This window comes from Lepisosteus platostomus, chromosome 1, assembly GCF_059453375.1.
Source record: "Lepisosteus platostomus isolate fLepPlt1 chromosome 1, fLepPlt1.hap1, whole genome shotgun sequence".
Lineage (NCBI taxonomy): Eukaryota > Metazoa > Chordata > Actinopteri > Semionotiformes > Lepisosteidae > Lepisosteus > Lepisosteus platostomus.
Window position 1 is genome coordinate 42877535 of NC_142611.1, and position 15856 is coordinate 42893390.

At 36.4% G+C, this 15856-nt stretch overlaps 1 protein-coding gene across 3 annotated transcripts in view; it reads right to left on the bottom strand.

Moving 5' to 3' along the window:
• ablim2 (actin binding LIM protein family, member 2) overlaps nt 1-15856 on the bottom strand; it is a 103989-nt gene that overhangs the window by 76406 nt on the left and 11727 nt on the right. The window contains exon 1 of one of the 3 annotated variants that reach the window (XM_088629359.1): nt 6697-6938. The exons of 1 other annotated variant lie outside the window; for it this stretch is intronic. In XM_088629359.1, the coding sequence (XP_088485485.1) occupies nt 6697-6712 (16 nt within the window). In that variant the 5' untranslated portion in view covers nt 6713-6938. Of the gene's footprint in view, nt 1-6696; nt 6939-15856 lie in introns of those variants that run through there. One more of the 3 variants, XM_088629376.1, reaches the window with a different exon arrangement.

A 15856-nucleotide genomic window follows, 5' to 3' on the forward strand; every position in this document is an offset into this window, starting at 1 on the left:
GATGTTCAATAGGACTCAAGTCAAGACTTTTACTTGGCAAATCCAACATACTGTACACTCAATCACACCAACTCCCCAGATGTCAATTAACCTGCCAGTATATCTTTGGACTGTCGGAAAGTAAAAGGAGCACCCAGCTGAAATACATGCAAACCTGGAGGGAAACTCAGTGAAGACAGCATCTTATCAGAGGTCTGCACGGGCATGAAATTGAAGCCCAAACCTGGCCCGTACTGGAGACCTTAAGACCTAACCCAACCGAGCCTTAATGGTACTGCCAAATTTGAAACCCAAACCCGAAAATGGTCACTCTCTTTTCCTCTCAGAGCGAGTAGACACAGGTGCACACACGGAGACGGATTCTTGCAGACGCGGTTTTACCATGTGAGTGCACGCGCAAAAAGAGTTATGAATTTCTTCTAATAAAAATACATTTTAAACACAAAATAATAATAATTCAGTTTCACTTATTAGAAAACAAACCGGAACCTGCCCCGAGCCCGTAGCTGTCTGTGCAAAAACCAACCCGAACCCGGCCCGAAAACCAGATACTTTGTCAGGCCCTGTCAGGCTCGGGTAGCAGACCTCTACATCTTACAGTATGTCTGGAATTGAACCCAGGGCCCCTGGGTGAAGAAAAGTATTACATACAGTCACTAGAATAGCTACCATCTATCAACACAATACCACCATCAGGATCAGAATTTTGCCTTTCTGCAACATTTGCAGTGCTTCCAGGAATCAGCGCGTACCGCATTGGAATTGGTTTGACAAAGTGCATTTTTGCTTTAGTTTAGTAGATGCCATCCATTTGCATGATGCTGACACTGAACAAACACACTCTCAGTGTGTATCCAGGAATATTTGGGGAAATGAAACAAAGGAAGAATGCTAAGCACTGACATCATTCTGAAGTCTAATAGAGTTCCAGCTGACAAAAAGGACCAAAGTTTCCCTGTAAAAGACATTTCTAAGCAACAATTGAATGTATCCGAGGCCACTCTAAGTCTCAGTGAGATTAACACTCGGTACTCTGCAGGACAACAAGATTCTAATGGTATCATACTAAGAAGCTGTCATTTCACCATTCTTAGACAGGCTTTCTAACAGCTGACTGAAAAAAACCCACATGGATTCTTTCACTCTTTAAAATTCTTTTACTCTTCCTATAGCCAATACGCATCACATATTTTTGCCTACGTTCCTATGGTGGACTCAATAATACCCCACTTCGCAACCTTCGCTCTTCTACAGTAATTCTGCCCTCCTTACTGTCCCCCAGGCCTGTCTACATTGTATGGGTGACATGGCCTTCCCCTGTTATGCCCCCAAGCTCTGGAACTCTCTCCCCAAGGATATCAGAGAGTCTCTAAACTCCTTCAAATCCAGACTCAAAACCCTCTTCTTTAGAAAAGCCTTAACTTAACTGGTTCCATTCTTCACCCCTCTGCTTTTCTTAGTACCACCATCCACAGTCTCCTTTGTATATTGTAATTGTGTTTTATCTTGTGTATTCTTTTTATTGATTGTTGTTGTCATTCTGTAAAGCACTTTGAGAAGCCACCTTTAAAGGCGCTATATAAAATAAAGTTTATTATCATACTGTATGTTGTGTAACAGTGTAAGATGGACTTGAACACTGTGATTATCCTCATAATAACATCATATACTGTATGAGCACCATGAAATGTAACGATGACATCAACTAACCCAATGAAAATTTAAGAACTGTTGAAAGACACCAGTCTGGTTTTACTATTCCACTATTCCATGACAGAGTTATAGGGAAACTTATATTCAAATTCTCAGAGATCACTGATATGCTGGATGCCTGACTTATAAAAGACAAATGGAAATATCTAAGTATCTAGGAAATATTAGGGAAATATTAAGTAATAACGTTTGTTAATTGTAGCAGTCGTTCTGCATTCCTTCCTCAAAATTGTTATGTTTTCATGATTACAAGTCTTAACGTTGAAAGGTGCATAGAGTAAACTGTACCAGATCATGCTGATTTTAGTCTGGCTTATGTCATTAGCTAACTATGACCATGGTTTCCCGGTGGTTGTACATAAAATAAAAAGCACCAGATGGTGGACAAGGGTATCAGCTGCTGGCGGTTCACCTGTAAGACTGGTATGTTATCAGTCATAAGGCCATCAGACCTCTATATCCACGGGCGTTGTGGGGCTTATGGTACAAAACAGGAAGGCAATTTGACAATGTTTTGGAGGAAACTACTGTATGCATGTTGCCATCATCCCTCTTTCTGCCGTTTAAAGACTATCAAATCTAACTTGACATGGGTCTATCAAGAAAAGTATCTGTTAGTTCAAATATGTTAAACTCATAAGGTAATAGGAAGAATATAATTTTCTTAATTTTGGTATAGTAACGCTTTATGTTAAACTGGCATAGTTTCCACAGGTGATTATATGTGCATACAGTGGCTTGCAAACGTATTCATGCCCTACGAATGATATCACATTTTAATGATTTAAATGTAATGTGTACATTTTAAAAATACGTTTTTTATTAAAAAAATTAATTATCAAAATGAACTTCATTATATCCAAAGGAGGGTGAATGTCAGCATAATATACAGTATACAATAATAAATAATGTATTTTGATTCCGTAAGTATTCATTCCCCTAAGTCAATAATTGGTAGTAGCATATTTCAAGAGCAATAACTGCTGCCAATAGTACTTAGTACTCCATCAGCTTTGCACAGTTGGATGGTATAAGTGTAAAAATTACTTTCATTCTGACTAGTTCATTAAGGGATAGTTGGTTTACTGCAATTGTCAAGCCCTGCCATAAATTTGCATTGGATTCAGGTTAAATCGGGTCTTGCACGCTAAGAGCTTTGAGCAATTGAGGATTTGGATAATGCTGATTTTCTCCTAAAATGCATGTTTTCGCTTGGAAATCCATATTTCATTAAAGACAACAAATTCCTCATATGAGTGTAGGGGTGGTACAAATATCTAAAATGCGATGCCTTCACCAGTATATAGGCTGCAGTGATCTGTAATGTTTGTACTTATGCTGTCTGCCATGGAAAATATTTTGGTCATTATTGTTTTCATGTATGCATGCCTGTTAAATTATGCACTTCATGCTACACACATGTGGAAATATCAGACTGTATTAAACTAATTGTTCCATGAACTCAAGACTTCAGTGCTGTAGTCTGAAATTGTTACAGCTATTTAGGACTATCCTTACTTTTCAAAATACTACCATTGTATTTGTACCTAATTAAATTTTGCCTGGTGTGCTTTAAAGTTTAAATTACATAGGATACCATCTAACCACCATGAAATTCCTGGCAAGAATTCTCAGATGATATTCTGAGTACATGTAAACCACATTTTCTAAATGTTTCTGTTCCAGCCTAACTAATAAGAAAACCCTATCTAGGACAGTCAGAGGACTGCTTTTACTTTGAAAGGTATCCTCTTTCAGTGCATCTTAAGCAACTAACAATATAATCAATGTTGAAGACAAAGCCATGTATCAACTCAAAATCTCTCACACAATGAAGGACTTATCACATTTCAAAGCAAAATAAAATAATACAGAGCCAGACTGAGATTAATAACATTACTTCTGGAGTTATGGTGAACTTGCTTTATACAATGATAAAGCATTACTTATTAGTCTTTTACAGGCTTAAGCACTTGTGAGAGATTCTTACCAGTGATTTTGTTTGTTGATTCAATAATTGTGTTGCCTGTTGAAATTGTGAGAAAAAGGGACATTTATTCTGTGGATCCTAACAGCGCTTCAAGTTTGATTACTCAGTTTATTTTCTTCTCAGTCTTGCTCAAAACAGTTCATTTTTTTGTTATTATCTTATAAGGTGCTTAGTAAAAAATCTCTGGAGTAGGTTGTTGTAGAAAACAGTGCAACTTAGATTCTATGAATTCGAATATTACAATTAATTTTCTATACAGATATATATAGACTTGTTCTTATATTCTTTCTATATGTTAGAACATATGTTATATATTTCAATATTTTAAAAAACATTAGTCATTGCAATTATATTCAAATTATTTGTGCCTTTAGACTTTAAAATTACATAGGCAAAATCAGGATAATGTATTTTTTTCTTGGAGCTAAATTCAGTGCAACTTTGAAAGTCATCCTATCACTATACAACCAATGGGGCAATTGGAATGGGCAATCTCTTACAGCAGATGACATTAATTTTTAAGTAAAGACTTTGAACCACAAGTAAAATGTCAGCTTAATTTTTTACATCATTCTCTTCCAGGTTATGCTAGCACAAAGCAGAGAGCATTATCATTTTTACCTAAATATATAAAAGCTTCACAATATAGATATTCAAAATACATTGAACATATGGAAACTTGTTAACTGTTGCAAAATCCAAGACATACAGTAAACAAGCGATCAATATGTTCAACAAATATCACCCAGCATATTTTGTTTGTACAAAATTATTTATTTAAAAAACTTAGCTTTTAAATGAATTTTCTACGCTTTAGGTTTTTAAACAACCAAAAGTGGACAACGAAGCAACACTTTCTTTGCCATGTAAAAATGTTCTTTATCTTTTCCAAAGAAAGCAGGCATTCTCTTCTAGCATTGTGAATTACATAACAGATATCACAAGACAAAGAGCCATGGCTATTCAAGAAGCTCTCTCCAGTAGTGAGTTCAAGTGCAACAAAATGTTTTCTTCCCAAAACATCAAAGTTTAACTAAATCCTATATTTCATTGTATTTTCTGATATGCTGTTTATTTATCTGGTTGTCTTCTCCAAATATCAGAATGAACTGGACTACATGGGTCATTTCACTACCAGACATTAACTTTATGATTGTCTATTTGAAGTGAAAATATGAACCTTAAACTCACTGTTTAATCGGGTGGTGCGTCTTTTTTATATATGTCCCATTCTTAAGGTGTATTAGACACAGTGACTCAGTAGCTGTCATGTAATATAATGTCTAGTTATGAATAATGTTGGAAATAGGAATATTGGAACATAAAAGCATGGAACTGTGGTTAGTCACAAGATCAACTCTACTGATCACAGAAATATACTGTATCGCAGCTAAAAATGGCCACTAGAAAATGCAATTCATAACATCCCAAAAGCAACAGGGAGGAATGTCACAGACAGATTGTACATTAATGCAAGGAATTATTATTATGGCTCGTAAATACTGGACATGCCCTAATCAAGTCTGGTCTTTTATCTACTTTATCTAAAAGCTACTATTTTTTTATTAGGCTGCAGTGAATTTCTCACCATCATGTAACGTAAGATTCAAACAGTTTTTTAAGATTATCATAAAGCAAGGATGTTACAGCACAGCCCTTGAACTGTACACTACACTGCAGCTCCATGGGAAATAAAACTTCCAATGATCTTTTTTTTAATCTCTTCATCCAAAACAGGGTTGTGGGCAGCCAGCCTGGGAAGCAAGGTAGGATACACTCTAGATGGAACACTAAGGCTACACACTCACACAAAGGCAACTTTTTCCAGAAGCCAATTAACAAGGGACAAGTATGTCTTTGGACTATGGAAGGAAACTAGGGCACCCAGAGCAAACCCAGGAGAAAACAGGGAGAACACTGACACTCCACTTACAGTGTATAACACCCCAGGAATGGGACCCAGGGCCCCAGCACTGCAAGACAGCAATGCTATCATTGCTAGACAGCAATAATATATTATTATATTCAAAATATCAATCTAACTTCACTTCCATGACAAAAGCCTAATCTTATTTTTACCTTCATATTATACAGTAAATACAGGGGTTCTTCGGAAATCTTTGGTCATTTTTGTGAACTAAATACTGGTGTATATAATGCAGATCTAACCATAAATCATAAATACTAAGGCCTTGTGGAAACTTTAAATAATATCCTATAATTATATAAAACGAATACAGCATTCCTCAAATAAAGTATGACACAAAAACACTATTAACATAGCATTAATTGTACTTTTTCCGATGCATATGTATATTCTAAAGTTAGCATGAAATTTGAGTAAATCATTCCTGGATGGAGGAAATATTTTAAATGTATTCCACTTTTATCATAGCAGACAAGTCTTCTTTTATTAACTCTACTATTATTAGGCACCGGAATGTAACAACAGAAAAAAAAAGAAAAACACTGTCTCCACAGAGACATTTACCTTTGAAGTTAATGGAATTAACAGAACCTTGTTTATAAGAGTTTTTTAAACCATTAATAGCTTGTCTTATTGTATGTAAAAATCTGTATCATTTCTGATATTAAAAGGTATTATAGTAGCTGCTCTTGATAAAGGACAATTAAAAAGAATTTTACATGAGTTATCAAGCACTCTTTTTTCCTTTTGCTAATAACTCTAAGCATGCAACAAATTTAATTCTGCTACAGTTTAAATATAACAATCCCTGAGAGTCTTTTGCTGTTTAACACCTCCGTGACCTCTTAAAAAGATTCCATTCTAAAAAGATAACCTGCTTTTTAAATACTTTTTACGTATTAAGACATTCTAAATATAGCTTGTATTTCTAATAGCTCTTACCTAAGACAGCTCCTAATAAGCCATGTTTTATGTCTAAACCAAAAAAAATCCTAATACAAATTCCTTAAATACCCCCATTTTCACTCACTCATACAGTATTTGCAAATAATGTATTACATATTACCTTTTTCCTCAGGCATCCCCGCTCTTCCTTAGTCTTTTTCACATCAGGTGTCAAAACAAAATAGCTTATCCAGGGTAAGGCTTGCCCTTAAATTTTTTTGTACATCCTCCAGAGCAGTGGCCAATGCAGAGTCTCTGAAAGTGCCCCAGCAGGATGAGCTAAACAGCAAGCAGCAGTCTGTCACTGGAGATACCTCCTAATGATTCAGGAATGAGCACTGGGTCATATGACTCCTCGGGCTCTTAGGCACAAACAGCCTGAGTTATAGCTCAGCTATCGCTGCTATCTATTATAAATAGAACCTTCTAGTCCTAAAAAAAAATTAAATCTCTTGGGGCGTTTACTACAGCAACACTGCGAGAGGGCTTGCTTACAAATCAGTTCATTAGCAGAAGGGCCTTCCCTCTGATTGTACTGAAATGTTTTCCTAAACAAGGGTTGTGCTTTTGTGAAGCAATAATCTCATAGCAGAAGCCCTCACTTAAATTAATATCTTGCCTTGATCCACCTTTAAGTACTTAAACATTTCTCAAAAAACATTCCAGAAAAAAAATTATAATTTTTTCCATCTTATTTGTTATCTGAGAAGTACAGTTCAGATGGCCTACATCCTCCACTATAGGATGGAAGAGCCTTGCATAACGGATGAAAGTCTGGAGACTCCTGCACAGAGGCTTACAGTATATGAACCAAATTCAATGCAAGACAGGGAGCCACCGATATTCTCTTTTGGTCTTAGTTTTCTCAATTACAATACATGACATTATACTGTACACTGATCATGCCATTGTAAAACTCTGTGCCACCTTAGAAAAAAGTCCCAATGCCAGGAAAATACCATCCGAGTGGCGCATTTAATTAGGTATTTTAACACTTCATCTACTGTACATGTTTCAGTAAATTGGTTATAGGTACTCTGCTTTCTAACCATTTATCTTCAGAACTAGATTTCAGCAGTCATTTCAGACGTCATTCTGCTGTATTACTTAGCATGGCATCAGCCACATAATATTTAGTGTATATTAATGGAAACGTAAAAGAATGTTATTAAAGGGACAGAGGATTCAGGAGCGAACCCTTTTTTCAAGCAATGGAGAAAAAAAGCACAAGCAGATCATTAAGAACTGTGCAAAAATGAATGTGTTGATCTGACTGCCTTAACCTCAGTGCATAATTTTCACTGTTATAAAGTACTAGGTCTAGTACTGTTCTAGGTCAATTTAGATGTACTTTACAAGTCATACTGTTTACTGTATATTTTGGAAACACATAAGCTAATTCAACAGATTCTCATGGACACGTCCACTAAGCCCTTCGTCCTGTCTGCAACTGAACAATCACATGGAAAAATACTAAAATTCAAAAGAAAGTGTTCTGCTGGTGGTGCTCTGCTGGTTGAACACACCATATGATGTTTGAATGACGCCTACAGTATTCGATGTAATTGAGACAATTGGAGAATGCCTTACTGATCTTGTCCAGATCAGTAATCCTACAACGACCTATAAACACTTATCTGCTGCCCTTTGAGCACTGAAACAACACATGTAGATGAATTTATACTTTTTTAGTAGTGTAACCACAGTAAGTACAGTGAACATTTAAACCATGCATACAACTACTGTACACATGAAGTGATGAATACCTCAGTGTTATGAACTTTCAAGTCATTTGAGACCCCCATCTTATCTGAAGGTCAGATATATCTCAAATATGGTGTTATGGGGTTACCACGAAATTCAACTACTAAAAGCACTTATTTGGATAACAGGCTGAACCTTGCAGTCTGTTATCAATAGTTCTTGTTTGGCGCATGACATTAGCTGACTGTGTCAAGCATTAACTAAACTGGAGTACTTGTTGAATTACTTGCACCTGATTGTGTGAGTAATCAATTCTCTCATGCAGACAAAAAACACTTTTATCCTGTGCTGAAGCGGCAGTTCCTCCGTGTGAACTTTGATCGTTGGTATCAAAGCCCTGGAAATCAGCACCAGAGCAGCACTTGACAGTATCAAGCTGCCCTTTCTGGAGTACGGAATGGAAAAAGCCAAGGTAAAAGCTGTCAGAGTCACAAATGCAACCATCTTGATTTGGGACACACTCAAAGAAATGGTGGAGGAGACTGAAGACTGAATGGGCAATCAGGGAGGTGCAGAACATAAATTATTTTAGCAAAGACAAAATGAATCAACTCTCATGGGGACAGAACAGTTCAGAACAGAACAGGGCTGCACTAATTCATAGTTCAAAGCAGCACATGGCAACCTGGCTTGTTGCTGGCTTTGTTGCTGTGATCTGGAACAACATCTGCAAGACAGATGGATTTCCTTATTACTGTCACTTGTTGTCTTTTGAGGTGGCTATTTTCCCTTTCTTCATTGTGGAAAAAAGCAGGACTCTCTGTACCATTTGTTTCAAAAGAAATCAATTCCCCATTTTAACTGAATTAGAGGGAAAACAAACACCTTAGACTAGTCACCTTAGATAAAGGCTTAGATTTGTGAGATGTGAATGTTGGATTATTATTCCTAGCAATGACGTGAGCACACTTCACTCCAGAGAAATTTACTGGACACAGTCAACGTTTTGGCACAGAAAGGCCTACATTAGCTAGTGTGCTAAAATATTAACAGTTTCCAATAAATTATATTGGAGTAGAAAGTGTACGTCCCGCTCATCTCATTGCTATGAATGATTCCCTCAGGACAGCACCTCAAAAATGTTTGTCTGTATTCTTATCTCTTTTTTTGCACATTAACGTTATTGTCCTGTTTGGGTTACTGTATGTACTGTAGCTGATGTCATAGCATTTCATATGTATCAAGGTAGGTAACAGAACAATCACATACAGAAACATTTTCTTCTATTTTATGAGGTTGTATACTGTATGTGAACTCAAAATACACTACTTCTTGTGAAAAAGAATGACAGCTGCATCAATCCTTCATCTGTGCTGTAGGGCTTGCAAAAACAAAAAAAAGGCATTTAGGAGGAAGGAGCTGGCTGTCCTTATTCCTCTGGTACATTAAAATGAGTAATGATAGTCAGTTCATCATTGACAGAGTGAAGAAAGTGAATCCATCTATTCATTTTCTTACCACTTTATCCAGGATAGGGTTATGGGAAAGCTGGAGCCTATCCCAGCAAGCAACTGGCAAAATGCAGGACACATTCTGAAAAGGATGCCAGTCCATTGCAGGGCAGACAGAGACAGAGACACAGAGACACTCACACCAGGGCCAATTTTCCCAGAAGCCAGTTAACCTACCAGCATGTCATCAGACCGGGGCAAGGAAACATGGAAACACAGGGACTACCATGCCTCCCAACACTGAATCTGAAGAAAATAAAGCATATTGTGCCACAAATATCACCTTGGCACAAAATGCCAAATTGGCCTGTTTCATTATATTCAACAACTGTGAAGCAGAATTCAATACACAACACACATACAATATAGCATGTACAAAAAGGACGTAACAAAGGGTAAAAGAGGCATTTAGAGTACTGTGTGGTTATTAATCAAAACATTTTGGGGGACAAGGTTAAGTACAAGTGTTTATATAGCTTTGATTTCCTTTAATTTCTCATCGAGGGCACACTGAAAACAGCACTCCCAACAAGGAGAGGATTATCAGTACGCGTGTGAAGCAGCAGCATTTGTTGGATAACAGCACATGGCTTGAACATGCTACAGAGATTTTCACCTTGAAATTGTCAACCAGAATAGCAGCATTACGTGCCTGCATCTATACTGTGGCTAATTACTAAAGTACGTTTTGGGTAGCACAGAGATAAACACACTAACTTTTTCTGAACCACGGTCCTCTAACATTACTAAAAATGTTTGGACAAACACATCCATTCTCGAATATGTTCATTATAATAAATATATTTTGGACAGAAAAGTTCTATATCAGGGAACCGCTTTAGGGAGGCTGGAATTTCAAAGTGTTCCGTCATTGAAGATGGGTTTATATCATAACAAAATTGACCCTTGGCATATAATTTGGCAGCAGAAGTAAAAAAAAGAACTCTGTATTGAATGTTGTACCAAATGGTTTACATTAAAATGTATTACACTACACTTATAATATTAACTCAATTTCTTTCTCACATATTTGTTTGTTTATTTATTAGTATTTTATACTTGGAGTCCAAAAGCAGCTTGGATACCTGGAAAGCCAATAGCTAAATTTCAATGAGCAGCTTATAGCTTAGAGTGACCAGATGTACCGGCACCTCCACATGTTCCATTAGTTCTCATTATATACTGTACCTTTCCTGGATATACAGTATTTAAACTTTGGGCTTCATTAGCTCCACAAAAACATTAATCAAATTTAAGTATACCGCATTTTATGAGGTATGGCATAAAAACATTTGTCTTTAGAGCACAGAAAATGTATTTATACTTAATTCTTAATTTTATACACATGTTTTTTTATTTAACACAACACACTTATTTCTCATGCTCAAAGTACGTTTAACTTAGCTAAGAAAATGATTGCACAGTTCTTTACAGGAAGTACATTTACTCCACTACATTCTACTGATGAATAGTTGGTGTTAAGCCAAAACGTGGTGGTGGACCACATCAATGCACCATATCCCACAGATGGAAGTGAATAGGAAGGAGAAATTCTATACATTTTTCAGTGAACCACTGAGACCTAAATGTCACAGTTATTAATTGCTGTCAGTTGGAGGTGCCTCTGTGATTGTTGACACAATATTTTCATACTAAAGCACTGTCAATATCAATAGTCATGCCACTAACTCACGAGGCAGCTCAGTCAACATGAAGCTGACAAGTGTGCAGAAATGTGAACTATTTTTCTTTCCAGAAAAGAAAGCAGTGCTGAGCCAGTGCTCAGGGAATACTACAGAGCACATGCTGTGCTCAAGAGTTGCTGTTCACAGGCTAATCAAAAAAAATGTGAGGAAACAGGTTTCACTTACGATAAGCCTCATCCTATTTACTTAATCATAAACCATGACACTGGCTTCAATAATCAGTTTATAAAGAAGCCTAGCTAGGGATTAGCCAAAGTACTTTTTTAAGAGAATGATTTTCAGCGCTACTGGAACCGCTTATCATTATCCATTCATTTGATATTTGGTATCCAGTATCAAATATCCCTTCACTAAGACATTATGCTATATGAAAGTTATGCCAGGACTCTGCAACCTCATGACCAGAGATCCCTTTCTTTCCGATATTGGCAGACTACATACAGCTGGTTCCTTATTTGCAAAGCATTCCCTTGAAGTAAGGAGAATCCGCTTGTCTTAATTTGCCTAATATAGTAGTGTCACAGGAGATCTAAATGAGGAGGCCACTCGTGAAATTAAGGTAAAATAACTACAGTTCTATCCATTTGTATAGAACTTGTATAACGGGATTTTACATGATGGAACAAACAAAGCACATTTCAGCCTGCTTCATTTTGTGGGCTGTAGTGGTAGAGAAAATATTGAGGGTATAATAGTCCTTTCCGTACATGAAAGGAACACTGAAAGAAACTTTTACCTGTCCAGGAGGCACAAGTAATCATAACAGTAGATCATATATATAAAAACCTAAAGTATTGTGCTGGAAAAGAATTTAAGTCTCACTGCACTTTGTCAAATATTATTCTGCACAAAATGTGAAAAGACTGGATGGTAACATCCAGACTGAATACTTTGGAACAACTGCAGCTTCACTAAAATCGCCTAAGCTATATGCAGAATGTGCAAATACAGATCATCTTTATTTGTCTGCTCTCAGTGTTCCATTAACAGCCACAGATTGTTTCCTCTCTAGAGGATAAATTTAATGATACTTCCTTTTCTTAAAGAGTCACCTGCAGTCTAAAGGGAATTGAAAAAAAACAACACATGGCATTTTTCTAATTCACACTCTACCAATTTAAATGGCCAAAAGCCAAGGGGTTCCTTGGTATTCTCGGTTTTCAAAATCTACACTCAGTGCCACAGGTGGCTGAAAAGCCCACAAATTCCTGACTTGCGTCATTGTTAATGTTGGCTTCCCATCACCTCACTGAATTGTTCTTCAAAACAATGGTCACTTTCCTGCCCATCATTTTTTGTGACCCAGGCAGTTGCTATTCCCATCACTTTGGATGGATATACCATCCAGCAATTCCCAATTCATCCTCCATGAAGGTATCAATGAGTAGCCTTCTGTACTTTATGTGTGATTTGCATGGTTATTATGATCCTTCAGAACAAGGTACAGTTTTAATTTCACAGGATCACGTGGACAGTGACATTATATGAACAGCTGTGTGAAAGCTTAAACACAACAATTAGATATCTTGCTCGGATATTATATTGAATTAAAATTATAACCTACTAATCTTTGTCGCTTTAGCTACTGTACATGATCAGTGGCTTATTATACAAAACGACTTCATTTAACTGTATACTGTACTGTATTTAGAGACAATCAGAAATTAAAATCCATGGGAGGTATTTTTGCAAAATATTGGTCATGCTCATGTGTCAATATTTATTTGTCATTATTTATTAAAAATCCAATTGTACACTAACATTTAAATAATGTTTGTAAGAAATCAATTTTTAGTTTCAAGATATAAAACAGACTGCTGAAAGAAAACATTGGAGACTCATAACCTAAAGCTTAGGTCTTAATATAGTTGCTGAAACCTGAAGGCATGCATGACTTACAGTACTCTTTTGCATTATGATGTGTCAATTTATACTGTACAACTTTTCCAGTTATCTTCAGTTGAAGATATTGAAGAAACCTCAGAAAAAAGACATCAGCAAACTAAATAAAAAATAAATACAGCTTTAGTGAAACTACATTGCTGTTATACCTTTCCTAACAAACCAATGAAATGCATTAGAAAATAATGTCAATACTGAAACCAACTAGACAGATTGCTATTCTTGTTCCATTTAGTTTTATACTGAAAGTAACACGAAAAACAGCCCATTTTAAAAATGTTCATAGAAATAAGAAGTAGCAAACTTTTTAAAGAAAATATACTGAAAAATGAGGTTGTGTTCAAAAACATCAAATACAAGTGATAAAAGAGACCCTATATGCCAGGTGTGCTAAAAAAATACAAAATACACCAACAGAAATAATTACCTGTTTCACTGCACTACTCACCTTCAATATACTGTATAATCACAATAAACACTGCTCTTCCTGAATAACTGTTATAGACAGTGTACATGCTAGTAAAGAGAGCTCTTGTACCTCAGAATTGATACACCCTGTCTTTGAATGATTTGCAGGTTCACACAGTTTACCTTCTTTGTTGTGGTCTTGTGGCTGGAGTAAAGGTCGAACAAAATGGTACTACTACTATGTAATGAAATGGCCAAGGCAAATGATTTGTTGTAACAATTACCTGAGATCAGCACAGAAAGGGAATTCTCAGGCACAAGAGTCACAGACATGACTAAAAATCTAGATACTCGGGTGTCGATATTGACCAGTTTTCATTAATCAATTTTGCTGTAGCATGCCGAAGCCCTGCAGTAAGGCAAGATTATTTGTGTACGACTCATTTTGTGACCTCATGTGATCAAGTGTATTTACGTCCTATTTTACAACTGAAACCGCCCCATAACATGTTACCCGGTTTTTCACAAATTCACAACTTGCCAGGTCATTTCACAAATAGTGCATTAAAGACTTATTTACTGTAAAGAAAATGCAAGAGTTACTTCTATCCATCCATCTATTTCTAACTACTCATTCTAATACGGGGTCATGGGAAGTAGGAGCCTATGCTGGCAATCCAATGCCAATGGCAATGCCAATCCATCACAGAAAAGAGTCTCTTCAGTTTTAGTATCAAAATATTTTTTAAAAGAATGAATTCCTACATACAGCACTATTCTTTAGCTCTCCCTTTTCTATTTTATTGGGTCATTATAAGTTGTTGGATCTCACAATTTTCCATACACTGAGAAGAGGTTGTGAAAACAGTGTATTCTGTGAACAGAATTGGGTTCACTGTTTGTTAAGTCTAATAAATAGATGAAAGAACTATTTGGAAACAGGGTGGACAGGGATGAAAGGAACTGCTGATGAAAATCCTGATCATCTAGACCACTTACAGTATTTACTGTATATAGAAAACCATAAAATTCACAGTAGGCATGTATTACACTGTGCTGACGATTAAATAATTTGAAAATAAATGGAGCAGCATCGTGGCAAAGTGCTTAGTGCTTCCGTCTCACAGCTTTAAATGCCTGGGTTAAATTCTAGACTATGGTGGCCTTTTGTAAGGAGTTTCCATGTCATTCCCATATCTGTGAGGCTCTTCTCTGGATGCGTCCCAGCTAGGTTAACTGGTGTCTCTAAACTGTCCCTCTGTGTGCGTGTCTGCATTGGACAGCTATCCTGTCCAGGTTTTGGTCTTGCCTTGTGTCTCCGTGCTTCTGGGTTGTCCATAAGGGTGGCCATAAATAAGCTGCTTTCTGCCAATGAATGGATGAATTTTCAGTCCTCATTACAACTTAATAGACAAGCTGCAGTGTAGTACAATTTGGCACGAAAAAACCTCTCAGAACTGGAGGTATACAGTAAGATACCTCCAATATATACTCTACATACTATAAAATATACTATAGATTACAGCTAATCAATTCCAATAGTCACTAAAAATGTATAAACATATTTGAATAGACAACTGAGTATGATTTAAATTAATCCATTTAATCAAAGTCTCCTAAGGGAAAAGACATGACACATCCATTCAGTCATCAACATCATTAACTTAGATTTTCACACATTTCATTGTTTATCACATATTCCAAAGATGTGAAGAAATGACTGAATCCATCTCAATGTCAGCATGCACTTAGCTAGAAACTCCCTATGTGACACTTATTTATTCACACAGATGAGACATAATCAGTGGATCTAGCTGCAAGCCAACATAAGTCTTCATTCAATCACAACAGCGTCGTTAGGAAAACTGACAGTTAATTATCATGCAATAATAAGGAAATTATGTCAGAGCTTACTGAGTAACACAAAGCTAAGGAAATGGCCAAGGCTGACAAAGAATCAAAGCACATTCTGATAGATCCATTACATATTTCTATATTATTCTAATCCATTAAAACATCCAAGTAACCAAACAGAAAAAACAAATTCAGA